Source organism: Aquarana catesbeiana, linkage group LG02, assembly GCF_042186555.1.
Source record: "Aquarana catesbeiana isolate 2022-GZ linkage group LG02, ASM4218655v1, whole genome shotgun sequence".
NCBI classification, from domain to species: Eukaryota; Metazoa; Chordata; class Amphibia; order Anura; family Ranidae; genus Aquarana; species Aquarana catesbeiana.
The window spans coordinates 58,854,410-58,875,047 of NC_133325.1; the positions used below are offsets into that span (position 1 = coordinate 58,854,410).

General features: G+C 45.5%; 1 protein-coding gene across 1 annotated transcript in view; it reads right to left on the reverse strand.

Moving 5' to 3' along the window:
• The window catches only part of RAB38 (RAB38, member RAS oncogene family), a 70,316-nt gene that overhangs the window by 31,683 nt on the left and 17,995 nt on the right, over nucleotides 1-20,638 (reverse strand). The window contains exon 2 of the mRNA XM_073612957.1: nucleotides 5,008-5,288. Coding sequence (XP_073469058.1) covers nucleotides 5,008-5,288 — 281 coding nt within the window. The remainder of the gene's footprint in view (nucleotides 1-5,007; nucleotides 5,289-20,638) is intronic.

Consider the following 20,638-nt stretch of genomic DNA (forward strand, 5'->3'; position numbering starts at 1 on the left):
CCTACAAAAAAAAAAAATTACAGTCTTATGCCCCGTACACACGAGCGGAATTTCCGTCGGAAAAATCTTGGATGGTTTTTCAGACGGAATTCCGCGCAAGCTTGGCTTGCATACACACGGTTACACAAAAGTTCTCTGAACTTTCGACCGTCAAGAACGTACAACACTACGACGAGCCGAGAAAACGAAGTTCAATGCTTCCGAGCATGCGTCGAATTGTTTCCGAGCATGCGTGTTTTTTTGCGCGTCAGAATTGCATACAGATGAACTAATTTTTGGATAGGAACTTTTTCCGACCGAAAAATAGAGAAACTGCTCTCAATCTTTTGCTGGCGGGAATTCTGCCAGCAAAAGTCCAATGGAGCATACACACGGTAGCACTTTCCGACCAAAAGCTCTCATCAGAGTTTTGCTGGCGGCATTTCCGATCGTGTGTACGGGGCATTAGTCCTCCTGCAATGTCACACAATAACTTGTGGATTCCTTCCAGTGAAGTCCACTAAATGCATCCTGTGATGGTCTGTCAACTGCTGCACTGCTCCTGAATTTAGAGCAAAGTTGCCACTGTCATGTAGGCTGTGCCTGGTTGCACTACAGTGGGATAAGAAGATGCTGATTCCTATTAGTAATACTTTGTTAAAGAGACTGTCACTTTACCCATTCAAGTAAAAATGACAGTCTCTGAAAATCCCCTCCACATTCATTTATACTTACCTTTGCCCAGCTTCCCCCAGCTTCGAAGGCCCTCAAGCAGTGGTGTAGCATGGGTTGTCAGCGCCCGGGGCAAGGTAAGAAATTTGCGCCCCCTAACCCGCGGACTTTTAGCACTCCCTGAGTCCCTTCCACTAGTACAGTAGTACTGACCAACCTAATTTCTACACCGACCTACCTGACCACTACACTAACCTACCCGATTCCTATACTGACTAATCTGACCACTAACCTATCTGATTCCTACACTGACCTACCTGATTTATGCACTGACCTCTACACTAACCTACCTGACCACTACACTGACCCACCTGATTCCTATACTGACCACTACACTACCTGATTCCTACACTGCCCACTACACACATTATTGCTCACTAATTGGTTGCTAGACGATACTGCACATAATAACCGCTTACCCATTGGTTGCTAGAGGTTACTGCACATTTTTACTACTAACTGATTGGTTGCTAGAGGTTACTGCAAATTATTATTGCTCACTGATTGCTTGCTAGAGATTACAGCAGATCATTACTGTTCACTGATTGGTTGCTGAAGGTTACTGCACAATATTAATGCTCCCTAACTGGTTGCTAGAGGTTACAGCACATCATTACAACCCACTAATTGGTTGCTTAAGGTTACAGCACATCATCTCACTGCCTGCACACCACAGACTGTGGAGGTGACAGAGTGCAGGGTTCAGAGATGTTATTTGTATGGAGTGCAGGGTTAAGGGGGTGCTCTGTGTACAGCATGCAGGGTTGAGGGGGGATGCGCTGTGTGTGGCATGCGGGGTTGAGGGGGGTGCGCTATGTACAGCGTGCAGCGTTGACAAGAGTGTGCTGTGTGTGGCATGTAGGGTTGAGTGGGTACGCTGTGTGCATCATGCAGGGTTGAGGGGGTGCACTGTGTGCGGCATGCAGGGTTTAGCGGGTGCGCTGTGTGCGGCTTGCAGGGTCGAGGGGGTGTGCTGTGTGCGGCTTGCAGGGTTGAGGGGGGTGCACTGTGTGTGGCGTGCAGGGTTGAGGGGGGTGCACTGTGTGTGGCGTGCAGAGTTGAGGGGGTGCGCTGTGTGCGGCGTGCAGGGTTGAGGGGGTGCTCTGTGTACAGCATGCAGGGTTGAGGGGGATGCGCTGTGTACAGCGTGCAGGGTTGAGCAGAGTGCGCTGTGTGCAGAGTGCAGAGTTGAGGGGGTGCGCTGTGTGCGGCATGCAGGGTTGAGGCGGGTGCACTGTGTGCAGGGTTGAGGGGGTGCGCTGTATGCGGCTTGCAGGGTTGAGGGGGGTGCACTGTGTGTGGCGTGCAGAGTTGAGGGGGTGCGCTGTGTGCGGCGTGCAGGGTTGAGGGGGTGCTCTGTGTACAGCATGCAGGGTTGAGGGGGATGCGCTGTGTACAGCGTGCAGGGTTGAGCAGAGTGCGCTGTGTGCAGAGTGCAGAGTTGAGGGGGTGCGCTGTGTGCGGCATGCAGGGTTGAGGCGGGTGCACTGTGTGCAGGGTTGAGGGGGTGCGCTGTATGCGGCTTGCAGGGTTGAGGGGGGTGCACTGTGTGTGGTGTGCAGGGTTGAGGGGGGTGCACTGTGTGTGGTGTGCAGGGTTGAGGGGGGTGCACTGTGTGTGTGGTGTGCAGGGTTGAGGGGGGTGCACTGTGTGTGGTGTGCAGGGTTGAGGGGGTGCGCTGTGTGCGGGGTTGAGGGAGTGCTCTGTGTACAGCATGCAGGGTTGAGGAGGGGGTGCGCTGTGTGTGGCGTGCAGAATTGAGCGGGTGCACTCTGTACAGCGTGCAGGGTTGAGGAGAGTGCACTGTGTGTGGCGTGCAGGGTTGAGGGGGTGCACTGTTTGTGGCATGCAGGGTTGAGGGGGTGCACTGTTTGTGGCGTGCAGGGTTGAGGGGGTGCACTGTTTGTGGCGTGCAGGGTTGAGGGGGTGCGCTGTGTGTGGTGTGCAGGGTCGAGCGGGGTGCACTCTGTACAGCGTGCAGGGTTGAGGAGAGTGCACTGTGTGTGGCGTGCAGGGTTGAGGGGGTGCACTGTTTGTGGCATGCAGTGTTGAGGGGGTGCACTGTTTGTGGCGTGCGGGGTTGAGGGGGTGCACTGTTTGTGGCATGCAGTGTTGAGGGGGTGCACTGTTTGTGGCGTGCGGGGTTGAAGGGGTGCACTGTGTGCGAGGGTTGAGGAGTTACATCTGTGTACATCTCCCCCCTCAAATACAAAGCTCTCTTCCCCTCAGCTCAGCCCCCCTCCTTGGCTCGGCTGCCACCATGCAATACAGAGTGAGTACTCACAGTGTCTGTGCAGGCTGCGTGGAGGGGGCCATGGCTTTTGTCTATGTGGATGCCGCATCCTCTTCCTCCTGGCCTGGGTTTTCTCCAGACAGTCCTGGGGTGGTCGGTGCAGGGTCAGAGTGCCGTGGCTGCGTAGCAGCTCACTCAGTGACAAGCAGGAGTCAGACTCAGGAGAGCGGCGGAAGTCCGGGCTGTGAGGCGGGTTAAGAGAACAGGCAGAGCGAGTGGGGATCCTGGACCCGGTGTGTTGGGAGTGACGTGTAATTGAGAGCCCCACCTGCCCTAAGTTCCCCCTACTCTCTGCACGCCGCACGGTCACAATCCCTAGCTGGCATCATCGTCTTCACTGTTCAGTCACTCACTCGCTGCGGTGTCAGTTACCGCTGGAGCCTAAGCCGTGCCGCAACTTCATCTTCATCATAGCGAAGAGCTCACAGTCCCCTAGACTGCACAGCGCAGGAGAAGAGATACTGGTAATCTGCCGCCTGTCACTGCGCCCCTCCAAATGTTGCGCCCGGGGCAACAGTCCCCCTGCCCCCCCCCCCCCACGCTACGCCACTGCCCTCAAGTAGAACTTCTGCAAATCTGTACACACAGGCTCTAGTTCTGAGGATGAGCCCAATGCCCTCAGAACCTCACAGTACCTCTGGGGTTTCCACAAATCAGACCTATACATTCCCCAGGGACAAGGTGTGCTTCATGAGACTTACAACATTTGAAGGTTATGGGATGGATACTGGTCACACCAGCCCCGGTAATAGACAAAACCTGCAGGGATGCCAAGCATCTCTTCTTCTCTCTCACTTTCACATCTTTCCACCACTTCAAATCGAAAGGATGTCCATTCATAGTTCATAGTGAGGTTACCTGATTTACTAACATTAGGCAGGTTCGCATAAGATTTCCACTTAAATGGCAATTCCAACTTCATGGCTTACAGAAGTAATTTATGCATACCTCCCAAGGCCCGTGTTGCAGTATCATTGTGTCCAGCCCATTCCCACAAGATAGTAGTAAAGCTCTTTCTCTAAAACAAGTACTTGCAGAGTCATTATCCTTACTAAGGAAGCCTTTTTCAGAGAAACAGTGCCCAAAGAGAAGAGGAACCTACTCCCCACTTGAACTTCTGCTAGCCTACCTCCGTCTACTTCTTCTACTCCCCTCTCTGTTGTGTCTTACCATCAACTGAATACTTCATTATATTCAACTAGTTCCCACAAGATACTTGTAAAGTCCTTTCTCTACAACATGTACTTTCATAGTTCTTATCCTTACTAAAGGAGCCCATTTAAGAAGAAGAAAGGTGCCCAAAGACAGGAGAAACCTACTCATCACTTGGAATTTTGCTAGCTTCTCTGTCTTCTTTTTCTACTTGCCCTCCATGGAGTCCTCCCTCCAACTAAATACTTCCTATGATTGACTGTAAAAGCAAAGGACCAAAAGAGACTAATACACCCTTACAAGCAAGTGGGAAGTTTAAAAATATAGGTTGCTGCAGACTGGAGCTATGCTTTAAATGTGCTAACCACATATCTTGGGATACTGTGTGCTTAGCAGTAAATCTTGTACTGAATAAAGTCTTAAGTGCCCTCCTTATCCTGGAAACATTGATGAAAGCTAAAGGAAGATAGCAGATGCATGTTTTATTTTTTTCCTTTAATGTTGATCAAAGCTTAATCTTGTGTACCTGGGGGTAATAACCTCAGTGCCCTCCGGATCTTGTCTCATTCTCTGAATTTAAACCACAGTGCACAATGATGCAATCTGATCACATGAAAAAATGTCCATGATCGTGTAGCCTGGAAAGTCATTCTTGAATGTAGACACATACTAACCAGATTATAAAAGGGTACAATAAAATATACTGCACAGGCAAATCTATCTGCACAATTTTAAAGTTGATATGGTACCTGTATATTCTCCATTGATCACTTACTAGTAGGTCCTCTGTGATTGTAACATTATTAATCCTTTTTTTAACATAATAAGAGCAGGGTCTATTTCTACTATACCTTTGCTGATGTCTCGAACCAGCCAACAAAACCATGCTCCCTGCAGAACTGGTCCATTTTGGTGAGGTTGTTTCTGAAGCCGTCTTTTCCCTGGTCACACTTGTTGGCTAGCAGTACTGTGGATACTGGCACGCCATTAGACAGAGTCAATTTTGAGTCTAAATCCTCTTTCCATTTGGTCACAGCCTCAAACGTTGCTGGCCTTGTCACGTCAAAGACAATGAAGGCTCCTACTGCTTCTCGATAGTAGACTCGAGTCATGTTTCCAAACCGTTCTTGACCTGAAAGATGGAAGAGTTCATAAAATATTTGGATCTTTTAGTCAAGGCTAAACATGTTCCTTGTAGGAGAAAAACACAAGACTCATACTAGGTCAAATCAAGATCCTTGCACCAATTTCTTACACTAAATTATTTGTTAATGGATACACACCTGCACAAATGAGTGTGTTTTTTTAATCTGCTTGGAGCTTAATATTAATGCAAAATAAACAAGGTAATTGGCACAATTATTATGTTAAGCTGGGGGCAATGGCTTCACCCAGGGCCCATTGTTTGAAATGTATTCTGTCTTGTTCTTTGGGAAAATCACTAATTGTTAAGCGTGATCATACACAGCCCAATAAATGCAAGGGCAATTCTAGATTTGACTTATACTTGTGACAAGGCTGATATTGGATCTACTAGAGCAGGGTTTCTCATCCTTTTTACCTTGGAGGAACCCTTGGCAAACAGTTTGAGATCTGGGTGAACCCCTAAAATTATGTTAGATCTACTGCTCAGCTCACGGAATATAGGTGTGATCGTCGAGCTATGATATAACAACACTTATTTTAAGAAATAATAGAACGCATTTTAAAACGTACCATTTAAAACGCACACAGATGATCAATTCTGGGTTGAACTTGAGACAAGCAGTGTACAGGGTGTCAGCAGCGCAGGACACAGGAGGCAGCAAGGCAGAACACTGAGGGTCAGCAAAGCAGAGCACAGGGGGTCAGCAGGGCAAAGCATAGGGGGCATCAGGGCAGAGCACAGGGGATCACAAGGGCACATTACAAAAGGTCAGGGGATCACATCACATGGGGGGCAGCAGCAGGGCACATTGCGAGAGAGGCAGCAGCAGGGCACATTACATGAGGGGTACAGCAGGGCACGATAACATGGTGGCACAGCAAGATATGTTAACATGGGGGCAGCAGGACACATTATCAGGGGGGTACAGCAGGACTTATTAACATGGGGGCAGCAGGACACATTAACATGGGAACACAACAGGACTCATTAACATGAGGGCAGCAGGACACATTAACATGGAGGCAACAGGACTCATTAACATAGGATACAGCAGGAAACATTAACATAGTGGTAAGCAGAACACATTAACATGATTGCAGCAGGACACATTAACATGGGGGCAAGCAGAACACATTAACATGATTGCAGCAGGACACATTAACATGGGGGTAAGCAGAACACATTAACATGGGGTACTGCAGGACACATTTACATGGGGGGCAGCAGGACACATTAACATGGATGCAGCGGGACACATTACATGGGGTAGCAGGACACATTAACATGGAGGCAGCAGGACATATTAATTTGGGGGCAGTAAAACACATTAACATAGAGCACAGCAGGACACATTACATTAGCTGAGCTGTATCCTTCAAATGCGAAAGTCCTGTTGTGGCGCGCTGTTCCCAGCCAGCCTTCCTCTCTCCTCCATCCCATCTGATGTTACATACAAGCACCTGGGAGGGACAGGAAGGGAAGGAGGAAGGCTTGCTGGGACAGCACAGACACTTGTTGCTTCCCTGTGCCGCTCTGTATGCAAAGGGAAATGTCAGGAAAGTGTATATTGGGGGTGGGGGGTGTAATATAGCCATTAACTCCCTGCAGTTGGTGAATAAATTGCGGTGGAAGCCTTAGGGACTTCACTCGGAGCCCCAGTTGAGAAACCCTGAACTAGAGGTTATTAACCAGAAAACCCTATGTATCAGAGACTTGCCATACCACACTTATTTTCCAACATACTGGTTAAATACTGGTTACATATCTTGTCTGAAAAGAATTCATGCAGTAGACCTTTTATTTTTATTACATACAGTACATTTAAATTGTTGTTTAATGGGTTACACAGAAGCATACACTCTTAAAAAGAAAAAACATAAGTTTGTAGGTAAGCTTTTTAGGAGCCTTATTCCATTATGAACCTTATGAACCCCCCCCCCCCCTCCCAAAAAAAAAAAAAAAAAAAAAAAACCTGTTTGGTGCAGGTACCTAGAAATATAGAAATGTATCAGCACACCTGCAGTAACTTCCTGCTTCTCGACGCTGCACACACCAGGACAGGAACTGAGAGGAACTCTTGTGGCCAAAGTAAGAAACAAAATTTGGCCAGTGGCGGCCGCTCATGCCGGGCGCAAGGGCGCTGCCCCCCTAATCCATGCATCCGACCCCTCAGCACATGATTAGAGCCTGAGGGTGGCAGGTTTGTTTGACCCCCCCATCAAAGTATTGAGCACCAACCGCTACTGCATTTGGCAACAGCATTTGGTCACAAAATTTAGCCAGAGGAAGATGTCCAAAGTAGAACCGTTACATAGTTACATAGTAGGTGAGGTTGAAAAAAGACACACGTCCATCAAGTCCAACCTATGTATGTGATTATGTGTCAGTATTACCTTACATATCCCTGTATGTTGCGGTCATTCAGGTGATTATCTAATAGTTTCTTGAAGCTATCAATGCTCCCCGCTGAGACCACCGCCTGTGGAAGGGAATTCCACATCCTTACCGCTCTTACAGTAAAGAACCCTCTACGTAGTTTAAGGTTAAACCTCTTTTCTTCTAATTGTAATGAGTGGCCCCGAGTCTTATTAAACTCTCTTCTGCGAAAAAGTTTTATCCCTATTGTGGGGTCACCAGTACAGTATTTGTAAATTGAAATCATATCCCCTCTCAAGCGTCTCTTCTCCAGAGAGAATAAGTTCAATGCTCGCAACCTTTCCTCATAACTAAGAATTCCCTTCCACAGCATTTCCACCAGGATTTTCACAGCATTTCCACAGTAGGGCCACTGGGAACTTCCTCTTCACAGCATTTCCACAGTAGGGCCAATGGGAACCCCCCGCTTCCAGGGCTTCAAATGAATAGACAGTATTTTCGCATCACATTTTAGAGGATCAGCAAGGAACACTATCTATGAGAACAAGCCCATAGCATGCAGGTTTAATATCAAAGTGCTGGCCAGGATGACCCGAATCTCTGAAGGCAATCAATGTACTAATAGATCGGGGCGGGGGGGATGCAAAGGAGATAAGTGACTAGCAACAGCATGATTCCAAAGCATCAGCCTGTGAATCTGACATCAGCTCTTGTGGAAATTCAGACAACCTAAAACAACAACCACTAAAGGAATATATACCTACGAGGGCTACCAATTTCAATACAAAATATATTTATTGGACATACAGTATAGCAAAAAGCATTGGCAAGGGTGAGGAACCCCTCCTCCCAGAAAAAACACCCAGGGGACACCCCATCAACCTCGCCCCGACACTCCCCCCCCCCCTCCAAAATGGAATGGAAACAACCTCCCTAGTGGTGCTTCTCACCAACGGGGCCCATAGGCAGCTGCGTGGATACTACTGCTATGGCTATAGTTACGCCACTGACTAGTAAGGTTTGCACTCATATGATGCAGAGCAAGCATGGCTCATTCCATTCAGCATATGGTAGGTAAACACTGCAGACTATTGTTGTCCATGCAGCAGGTACTACAGTTTTACGTCAGTACATTACTGTGAAGGCTTTGCATGTGGCTTGAACTACGCACAGTTTAACCATCTCGAGTTCATAAGCGTATCTCATGATCACAGCGAGTGAACTTCATTAGATGAGTGCCAAAGTCGTGTCACATGATGTGTCCACCAACAAAGGCCTTGTTATAGGCCAACTTTTACAAATCACTGTGACAAGATGCATCATCAGTATGGAGAAGTACATTGCTAGGATGCTTTCACTTTTCTATATATAGAATGAATAACTGCAGAAATGTCAACTTTCAAGCAAGTGATCGAAATGCTGGCTTTGCCTACGGGTTCAGAGCAGTTGGTGGAACAGATAGCCTACGTGCGTACAGGCATACATACCATCATTTGCCAACCTATAAAGTTAGGCCAGACTCCTGTCCATCCACTGTATTATAAGGGCTTGTTTAGACTTGCGGTTGAGGGGGGAGTGGTTAAAAAATGGGGGGGGAAGGTAGTGGTTAACCACTTTGCGCCGGCACCTCCCATTCCTTTAATGGGTTTCAGATTCTAGAGGGGGGGGGGTTTCTGATAATGTGACTGCCATGATCTCACATGATCTTAAAGCCCCCAATTGCAAGTAGAGACCGGGAGCTTTCCGTTAGCCGCCAGTAACTGTGCCAGTGCGAAAAGCACCTGTCGTCCTTGTGTTGCCATTCAATGTTATTGGCACCCCAAATGCAGCAAAACATAAGAGACAAAGCTCCACCTTCAAAAAGGTACATGAGCCACCTCGGCTCATTTAAAATCAATGGGCTGCCTTGTGCATTTGCTAATAATAATATGACAGTCCTACTAGGGTCTTGCATATAAATATAGTAGACTGAAATACTATGCATAAATAGGTCCCCCGGCCCCCTTATTAGTTTAGTTGCCCTTCTCTGGACTCTCTCCAGTTCCAGCACATCCTTCCTGGGGATTGGTGATCAGAACTGGATGGCACACTCCAGGTGCGGCCGAACCAGAGTTTTGTAGCCTACTCCTATTAATCTGAAGGATCTTGAAGTTTGTAAACTCACTTTGTAAAGATCCCACACATTCACTTCCTTGAGTTCTGTGACACGTAGTCACTATGCCCTGTGGGTAGGCACTGCTGTATCACACATTTCACAGAGCCTGCCTTTTGATCTACAGAGGTGCTGAGAGGAGTCAGTATGGGAATCAATGCTTGCAGGCAGCAAGGTACCATAGGATATGTAGTCCTTAGAATTGAGCAGAAACTGCAAAGCATGTAAGGCATCCAGGAAGATATGGCCAGTAGCCAAGCAACACTCACAACATGAAAGGAAATATTTCAAATAATCTTTAAAGCGGAGTTCCAACCAAAAGTGGAACTTCCACTCATTTGTCTCCTCTCCCCCTCCGGTGCCACAATTGGCACCTTTCGGGGAGTCTGGGCCGCGGCCTGTGACATCACCGCGGGGCTCCCTCCTGCTCCTCTCCCTGTCGCCGGGCCAGTAGGAGAGAGGAACTTGGCTTCGGGCATACGCAGTAGGGTTCCTGGCGTGAAGCCGTAAGGCTACACTGCCCAGTACCCTTACCTGCAATGGCGGCGGCAGCACCCGATAGCTGATGGAAACATCAGCTGCGGTGCCGACATAGCTGGACTCCAGGACAGGTAACCGTCCTATTGTTAAAAGCCAGCAGCTGTAGTATGTGTAGCTGCTGGCTTTTAATTTTTATTCTTTTGGGGGGCGGAACACCGCTTTAATTGGTTTGTCAAATATAACTATTGTTTGTATTGGTATTACAATGCTGATGTTATAAAATGAGAATGTATACTGTGACCATAGAACCCCTTTAAATGTAGTTATAAATCGAAGGGTTGCACCGATACCAGTTCAGTTTTTTGATTGGTGAATACCGATACTTTCGGTCAAATACTCACCGATACCAAGCACGGATACTTTGAGATGCGATTTGCGTCAATACAAAAAAAAAAAAGCAAAATCTGCATAGGTGTCCCAGTCCCGCCGATGATAGAAAATCACAGCCACTGGAGGCGCAGTCCTGTGAGCACCTCCAGCAGCCGTGATTTGCTATCATCGGCAGAACCAGGGCACCTATGCAGATTTTGCATTTGGCCAGATATGTACTGTGAGTTTTAACATTTTTAATAAACTGCCCACTAAATGGCGCTTTTACCTTTCTATACACACACACACACACACAAACAGATGCGGTGGGGTAAATCGCATGCGATTTGGACAGGAATAGCATCACATTCCTGTTCAAATCACATGCGATTCTTTGCAGCGCAATTTGCACTCATTCATTTTGTATTGACACAAATCACACCACAAAGTATCGGTTTTGGTGTTGGGAACATTTGCGTGAGTACCGATACTTGCACAAATGCTTGGTATCGGCACTGATACCGGTATCGGTGCATCCCTAATAAATTGTATTGTCTATATACCTTCCATGCCAGCAGTCATTGATCATCCATGTCCCGTACCGTATTGCAGTTTAGTGTTCTTGCTTTAGGACCTGACCACAGGGACCATTATAAATCAGCGGGGTTATTCGGGAAGAACATTCCTTGAAGGCTACAAATACAAATCTCATCACCGGAATCAGGAGCCATGCTGGGATAATTTGATAATTTGATTCTCTGGATTCTCCGGATGAAATATTATTTCCACATGATTTGCGATGATATCTCTGCCTGCCAGCTTCTCAGAATGATGTGTCACTCTACTTACAATAAGGATCATTTATGAAAGAGCCCAAGAGCAGATCCTGCCGTGCAAAAGTTATTGATCATTGATGGCGATGGCGGAGCTGCTGTGGGTGCAGGAAGGAGCATCTGAACAAAAGGTAAGGATTAAAGCCAAACTACAGTCTGGATTAAAAAAAAAAAAAGATTCTATTCCAGTATGTACAGTATTCTTAAAGCTTTATTAAAGCATTTGCAAAGGCAATATTTAAAAAAAAAAAAAAATAACAAACATTGTACACTCACCTGCTCTGTGCAGTGGTAATGCACAGAGCGTCCCCAGTCCCCTTCTTCTGGGGTTCCCTGCCGGCGATCTTGGCTCCTCCCCTTCTCTGTGTCTGCCCCCATATCGAGCTGCTTGCAATGGGGGCAGACGTGCGGGCTTGCTCCTGAGCCAAGCTGTGTGTGTCCATAGACTCACACAGCAAGTGACAAAGTGTTTTTTTTTTTTTTTACCTTAATACAGGGAATGCATTAAGGCAAAAAAAAAAATGTTTTAGCCTTTGAACCACTTTAAACCCAAAAGCTAACATTTATTATATTGTAGCTTACCAGTTCTTAGATGTAGTGGCTGCATTCATTTTCTTTTTATGTTTTTTTTTTCTTCTATATTTCACCTGGTGATCTGGCCAGTAAATCTGTGGTTTTTCAAAAGAGCAAGCTATCTAGCAGAATGTGTCAGTTACAGGGATAAGACAAATCATTTACCACTGATTCATTTGTGTAAAACCTTTATCTCAAAAGGAACAAATCTGTTTGCTGTAACTGATTATAAAGTGTGAGCTGGAATTTGGCTTCAATTTGTTAGTGTATCTAAATCTGCTTGTACATTTAACACCCTCTCCTCCCAAATGAACAATGCTGCTGTCTGTGCTGTCTGCTGTGCCCCCTGTGCTCTTTCATCCAGAGTGGGGGCACTCTAATACAGGAGGTGTGTTACTGGCCACATCACCAGGTAAAAACAGAGGGAAGAATCCAAAAGAAAAGAAAACGAATGCAGCCACCACATCTAATGATTGGTAAGCTGCAATATATTGTTTAGAGTTTAATACCATTTTAACTTTTGCTCTCTGCCTCCTACAAATCTCCATATTTCTTTTTTTTTTCCGCTGTGACCTGACTTCCTGTTAGAGGGTGGCTACATTCATTCTCCATTGACCCACTGTATGTAGGAACGTAGCCACCCTCTCTTGCTCGCTCCTGAAATTAACTATGGGATTTATAGTGTAGATAGTGTACATGACATGCACTGCTTCTTCCAAATAAACAAAAGTGAGGGAAAATGGTGCGGGATCCCTCCCAAAATCCATACCAGGCCTTTCTCCAAACATGCCAGAAAGGGAGGGATGAGTGAGCCCTCTCCCCTAAACCATACTAGGCCACATGCCCTCAACATGGGAGGGGCACTTTGCCATGGTGGGGGGGACCCCCCCGGCAAAGCACCTTGTCCCCAAGTTGATGAGGAAAAGGGCCTCTTCCTCACAACCCTGGCCCAATGGTTGTGGGGGTGCAGGGGGGTAGCTTATCAGAATCTGGAAGGCCCCTTTAACAAAGGGACCAACAGATCCAGGCCCCCTTCTATGTGAAAGTGTATGGGGTACATATTACCCCTACTCATTCACCAAAAAAATGTCAAAAGTAAATAAAATGCAGTATGACAGTGCCACTTTTCTCCACCGCTGAGTAAATAAAGGGGCAGGGCCACCTGGTGATGTCACTGGGTAACCCTGCCAAACCGCCTGTTTTCACAATACCCCCCAACCAAAAGTGTAAAATAAGCTTCAGAGCACTTTCCCCTCACTTGCTTTCCTGCTGATAATGTTTTACCGGACAGGAAATGAGGGGGAATCTACAGCAACACAGGAAAAAAACAAAACTTTTGTAGAGTAGGGGGAAGCTAGAACCCCAATCAGAATTGTATTTGTGTCTCTGTCCCCATTGCAGATTTTTCCTCATTTCTTGTCTAGAAAAACTGTTGTCAGGATGACAGAATATCTCTTGGAGCCCCAGCTAGCAGTAAAAATCTGATGGGGCTTTTCCTACTCCATCCACAACCACAAAAAAAACAGTTTGGCTTGAAATATAATTCAACTATCAGTTTTTGTCTGTGACCTTCTCTCATTCTGTTTCTTTCCTGTCTTTGTCTCTATCTGATCATTTTCTTATCACTGTCTCCTGATGAAGCAGTGGGTTCAGTAACGAAACATGTTGATGCTTAGAATTACCTAGCTATTCATTACGCCCTAGCTGAACCTGTAATCAAGTTGATTCAAAGTAAAATTGTTTGGGTATATTGGCGCTACCTAAAAATGGTTATACTCTGGGATAGCCTAAAGTATAGCACTCCCTACTAATGTTCATAGATCTTAGGTGTGCAATATGTATGAACCCCCTATTACAGTATGGGTGGTCCTACGATCAGTATGAATCCACTACTCATATATTATGGAAATTTATGATAATTACCAAATGTCGCACAGCTTACTGTGTCATACAGCCTCTGGGAAGGAAACCAGAGGCTGCATACCATACTATGCATTTATTAATAACCATATATCTCTATGATGGTATGTAGATATTGTGTTGTCCTAATTTAATTGTATGAACAACATATATATATATTGTATTGCATAGAGCAAACCAGAATATAGCAGATTCAACAGTTAAAACTACTACATATATTGCAAACGTCCCATATATTGCTGTTAATTCATTTATTCAGGTTCCCACAGGTGACTTGTGTGCTCCAACAATTTGTCTGGTGACTCTCGTGCTCCCCCTTTGGTTACTTACTCACCAACTCCCAGAACCCCACCAGGGGTATGTTGCTTTTGGTATAATTCGCTGGGTCACTCCACTTGTTCCATCTGTCAGATAGTCAGCTACCAAAATCCACACTGGGGTAATCCACCTGAATTGGGGGATGGGTCGCCTTGCTGCTGTGTTTTGTGTTGGATGCCTCCTATGCTTTCCAATCCTTGGAAGTATTGCTTCCCCTCAAATGTTATAAAAAAGGAGAGCTTCCATAGCGTAATAAAGTTTGATACTTTATTTAAAACTTCATATACCCGTAATACGGGGTTAGATAACCATAATAGGTATGGCTGATGCAAATTTAATTAACAAAAAGTTAAAAACTTAAAAAAAAAAAAAAAAAAAAAAATCAAACAGAAAAAAATATATATATGATTTTAAAAATACCAAAAATGACAAAAAGTAAAAAATATTAACAAAGTAAAAGAAATCCAGGTACTTTTGTATGTTGCTGACCAAGTTAGGTAGGACAGCATTAGTACCAAGCTAGGTAGAAAAACAGTCCCTCCAATCAGGCATAAACAGTGCGGTGGAGGTGTGTAAAGCACCAGGCTGCTAAGCACCGTCCTCCTCTCTCGTATGCCCTAGAGCAGACTGACAGAGCGTGATGCCGTTGAAGCTGTAATCAAGTTGAGCTTAGGTGTACAATTGTGCCTTTTTGCCACCACTATTTCTTACCAGGGTTCTACTTATTATATCTCTCTCTTGTGTGATACTCTTTGAGGTTTTTTTAGCACTTTTCCCTTGTTACGCCTTCATCTATTTGTCCCTAATCCTTTTGCCCCTACAACTTCATTTTTTTTTGTCTTTGGTCTCTTCTTGTGCACCTTAAAATTGAATTCCAGGAATTCAGCTACATTGTAAAAACTGCAGGCATAACAGAGTTAAAGCGGAGTTCCACTCAAATTTTTACTTAATCTTACCCCTTCAGTTAATTACATAGATGTTCAAATGCCGCACAAAATTTTTTTTTATCGCTGTAATTACCTTTATATTGTACTTTATTGTGGCACTTCCTGTCTCTCCACCCATGGGAATAGGTGTGTTTATTGCCTTTCCCCGACGCCGCACTGTCTCCTGGGAGCTTAGTGTCAGGCTTCCCAAGATTCAGTGCGGAAACATTGATCATGCGTGTGAACAAGCTGTGAATGAACAGCATTCACCGCATCCAGGAAATCAATGCTTGTGGGCTTCACATGCCCACAAGCAAGATGGAAATAGCCAGCATCACATTTTTTAAGTTATTCTTCAGTACGAAAACAGACAGAGGCGGAAATATTACACCCAAACTGTGAGTATTATTTTGGGATTAGCAAAGTGTCTCAATGACCTAAAAAAAAAAAAGGATTGGTTGCCGGACTCCCGCTTTAAGTCTAATGAGGTGTCTGCTGCCTCATAGACTTATCGCTGTTATTTACATCTGACAAGTTTATTGGGCTCCAGGAAGAAAACTTCCGGAACTCCAATGCTGCTCACTCTGGTCTCAGTTCCTTCAAGAGCAGAGTCACTGGAACTGCTATGGCCGCCCCTCCCCTCCTTTTGCCCATTCACAGAAGCCTTTGTATTTTGTGAACTCATTCACAAAATACAAAGGCTTCTGTGAATGGGCAGCAGAGGGGAGGGCATATCTGCTATGTATTATTCTCTCCTTTCACAGCCTGAGTGTATCCTCCAGGAGTGTAAAAAACCTGTCACATATAAGTAATAGAGATAAGTCCCGGAGGTGACATGCACCTAATTGGACTTATCTCATGGTGTGCATGCTCTTTTTGCATAGTTTAAAGCGTATTTCCACTTTTGGGACCAAATTGGGATAACACCTATTTTATATTTGTTACGTATTAGCATTTATTCTGTAATATTCCAGTTATGGCTGGACACAATACATACAAGGCAGAAGCCGTAGAGGATCTGCAATAAAGTTTGTGGAAATTCTTGAAGCACACTGAGTCACAGAGATTACTTTTTTTTGAGTCACTTTAATTGCCGTTATTACAGCTCTGGAATAAGACCACTTAGGCAGATTGAAGTAAGCGCACAGTGTTTTACAAGGCTCAGATCACACTTTTATCCAGAACAAATGAAGGTAACATGAAACAGAATAGCCCAGTTAGGCTTTTCCCCAGGGGTGAGCTCTGTGTGCACCCATTGAAGTCTGTTCCTCGAAAAGGCTGAATGTAACACTCAACATCGGATCCCCTGCTTTGCCGTGACCCGCTACACATCTATCGCTACTCATGGAGACCGAAGATTCAAAAACACCATGTTATCACTTCAATAGACTCTAATGTCTGACATATTTCAGGCTCCATTTGCATTTCACAGGCCGTGCTTGCCTGTCTCATGCTTTGAATAGTTCTCTCATATTTTATCTACATTTCTGAAAGGGAAGGTTGTATGATTTAGAATGGTCAATGAGTACGGCAGAAAAGAAGGAAGAGAAGCCGAGTAAACCTTGAGCTTCAGATTATAAGGAGGCTTGGATTACGAGACATCATTTTGAGACAAAGTACTACTGCATATACTTTTCCCCATTGGGGACAGAATGGAAGGTGACCAGATTTTCAAAATGAAATCCATTGCAACAACATCTGGTGTGAATGGGCCCTCAGTCCTCTTAATCATTTGCATTTTTAAAATAAAAGATTTGTTTTCACTTTTTTTTTTCATTTTTTAGTGCACCTCAGTGCTTGCCTCTTTGCAACCACTTCCTATCTACATGCAGGGCTGCTGTTATACGTCACGGGGCCCCATACAACCTATCTGACAGTATCAAATTATATTTTTGCTAAAATCTTATGACTGCGATGCTGTGCTTCTCAGCCATGGCAGAAAATATACCCTTATCGATAAATACCTATTCAGTTGAACAGTGCTGCTTTGCAAGTGCCCCGCAATCACGTGCAAAGCATGCAGTTGTGGTGTGTTAGTGTAGGGTTAAAGAAGGGGGTGAGGAGGCAATATAAAACATTTGAACAAATTCCTAATGTTTTAAAATAAATTTTTAGAATTTTACATTTTTTTTTAATTTGATTTTTTAATTTTTTTTTTAACTGCCCTGTTGGGGGGGTGGGGGGCTTTGGTCAAATGTCAGGGGTCAAAACAGACCCCTGATGTCTCACATTTGAGATAGAGAAAGGGACTGAGGATGGAGATTCATCAGTCCCTTTCACTGCAGCCTCAGCTACACTAGATCCACAAGTGTCAGCAATAAGGCAGTATAGCCGGCCCTCCAGCTCAGCAGGTGCCTGGGCCCCCCTTTTGAACTCATGGGGTCCGGGCCCAGTACAGGAGGGCTGGCTGTACTGCCTTATCAGTGGCCCTGTCTACATGCAATCCATGATGGCTGTATGGCATTTCTCAGTGCAGATTTGCTGATGGTAACAACAATGGACCATGACTGTGTGTAAGAGTCCAGGGCTTACTACGCATGCACCAATGGCTCGTTGCCGCAAGAGGAAATCCGTGCCAACTGAGAACGCGTCAAAGACACCTCAGTGCGCTAACCCGCACCTGCACAGAGGACTTGATGGAAAAAGGAAGGAAAATGCCCAGGATGCGCACAGCAAGTGACTTCAACCTGATAGAAAAAGGTGGAAAAATGCCCAGGAGGAGCACAGGAAGTGACCTCAACCTGAAGGAAAAAGGCGGGAAAATGCCCAGGAGATGCACAGGATTTGACCTCAAACTTCCCTATATAAAGCCCAGCCAAAACATTGCCAAATTGCTGGATTATCTTCAGTCCCCCCTCGTTCCTGTGCTAGTGTGTGATCTGTCTGAAACTTGTTGTGACCTGGAAACCTATTTGACTACTCTTGATTGCTGCTTGCCATTGACCTTGGTTTTGTACTTTAACCATTCTACTTCTTTGCCCCTTTTGTACTCAGCTGCCAGATTGGAACCAACCTCGGCTTGGATCTCGACCATTCTTCTGATTAACCCTTTTATACTTCATTGCCCAACTGTACTTGACCTCGGCTCGGATCTCGGACTAAGGCTTGCACGGTGCTCCACCCCCCTGGCACCCGTACCACTCCATGTCCACCGAGTCTCTGTCTCCATCTCCAGAGGCTTCAAGGACCCGAGGTGCAAGGGAGGCCTCCCCACTACTTCGATCTCACATCAGGTACATGGCTCTTGTGACACTGTGTATGTTGTGGTAAAAAGTCCACTTGCAGTCTCCATTGGAAGCCTTTGTGACATGGAACAATGTGGGAGAGGGAGACAAGGGCAGAGTGTTGTCAAGATAACTAGGTATTATTTTAATGAAAGCTGTATGTAGACTTAAAAGAAAATATTGAAAATTACTTTAGAAATTACTTTAACATGGTAAGGCTAATAGGAGATTTTAGTGATTGGGCTTACAAGGGGGAAGACTGCATTTTTGTAATATAAATTAATAATGCAATCTGGTTCCATTTACAAAGTGAAGCCAAGCCTGAGGAGTGGGGAGAAGGAAGAGAGACACTACAGATGAGCACAACACAGGATCGAGTGAATCGAGTGAGGACTTGGGTAAGTATAACAGAGGGTTAGGGGGCATACTGCTAGTTAAAAATGTTTTACCTTAATGCAAGTGTAGCACCCTCCTAGTATAGGTTGTAGGTGTAAATAGTTAGACTAGTGTAGTTTTCCCCTCTGCCTAACGGTGGGGCTAGAGGCAAACCTATCCTCAGAATTTCTGCTTAACACAATGCCGCAATTCATTATTTAGGACTGCTCCTGGTGTTCTGATGCTGCTGAGTTTGCCTGGGCTCCTCCTGCCTTCTAGAAACCAGTAGAGCTTTCTAGAACATGGGTGGGAACTAGGCAAATAGGCAGCATGAATATACAGTATCTCACAAAAGTTAGTACACCCTTCACATTTTTGAAAATATATTATTCTATCTTTTCATGTGACAACACTGAAGAAATGACACTTTGCTACAATGTAAAGTAGTGAGTGTACGGCTTGTATAACAGTGTCAATTTGCTGTCCCTTCAAAATAACTCCACTGCTGGCAACAAAAGTGAGTACAACTCTAAGTAAAAATGTCCGATTTGGGCCCAATTAGCCATTTTCCCTCCCCGGTGACATGTAACTCGTTAGTGTTACAAGGTCTCAGGTGTGAATGGGGAGCAGGTGTGTTAAATTTGGTGTTATCGCTCTCACTCTCTCATACTGGTCACTGAAAGTTCAACATGGCACCTCATGGCAAAGAATTCTCTGAGGATCTGAAAAAAAGAATTGTTGCTCTACATAAAGATGGCCTAGGCTATAAGAAGATTGCCAAGACCCTGAAACTGAGCTGCAGCACGGCAGCCAAGACCATATAGCTGTTTAACAGGACAGGTTCCACTCAGAACAGGCCTCGCCATGGTCGACCAAAGAAGTTGAGTGCACATGCTCAGCATCATATCCAGAGGTTGTCTTTGGGAAATAGACATATGAGTACTGCCAGCATTGCTGCAGAGGTTGAAGGGGTGGGGGGTCAGCCTGTCAGTGCTCAGACCATACGCCGCACACTGCATCAAATTGGTCTGCATGGCTGTCATCCCAGAAGGAAGCCTCTTCTAAAGATGATACACAAGTAAGCCCACAAACAGTTTGCTGAAGACAAGCAGACTAAGGACATGGATTACTGGAACCATGATCTGTGGTCTGCTCAGATCAAGATAAACTTATTTGGTTCAGCTGGTATCAAGCATGTGTGCTGGCAACCAGGCAAGGAGTACAAAGACAAATGTGTCTTGCCTACACTCAAGCATGGTGGTGGGAGTGTTATAGTCTGGGGCTGTATGAGTGCTACCGACACTGGGGAGCTATAGTTAATTGAGGGAACCATGAATGCCAATATGTACTGTGACATACTGAAACCGAGCATGATCTCCTCCCTTCGGAGACTGGGCTACAAGGCAGTATTCTAACATGATAACAACCCCAAACACACCTCCAAGATAACCACTGCCTTGCTAAAGAAGCTGAGGGTAAAGGTGATGGACTGGCCAAGTATGTCTCCAGACCTAAACCCTATTAAGCATCTGTGGGGCATCTTCAAACGGAAGGTGGAGGAGCGCAAGGTCTCTCACATCTACCAGCTCTGCGATGCCGTCATGGAGGAGGGGAAGAGGACTCCAGTGGCAACCTGTGAAGCTCTGGTGAACTCCATGCCCAAGAGGGTTAAGACAGTGCTGGAAAATAATGGTGGCCACACAAAATATTGACACTTTGGGCTCAATTTGGACATTTTCACTTAGGGGTGTACTCACTTTTGTTGCCAGCGGTTTAGACATTAATGGCT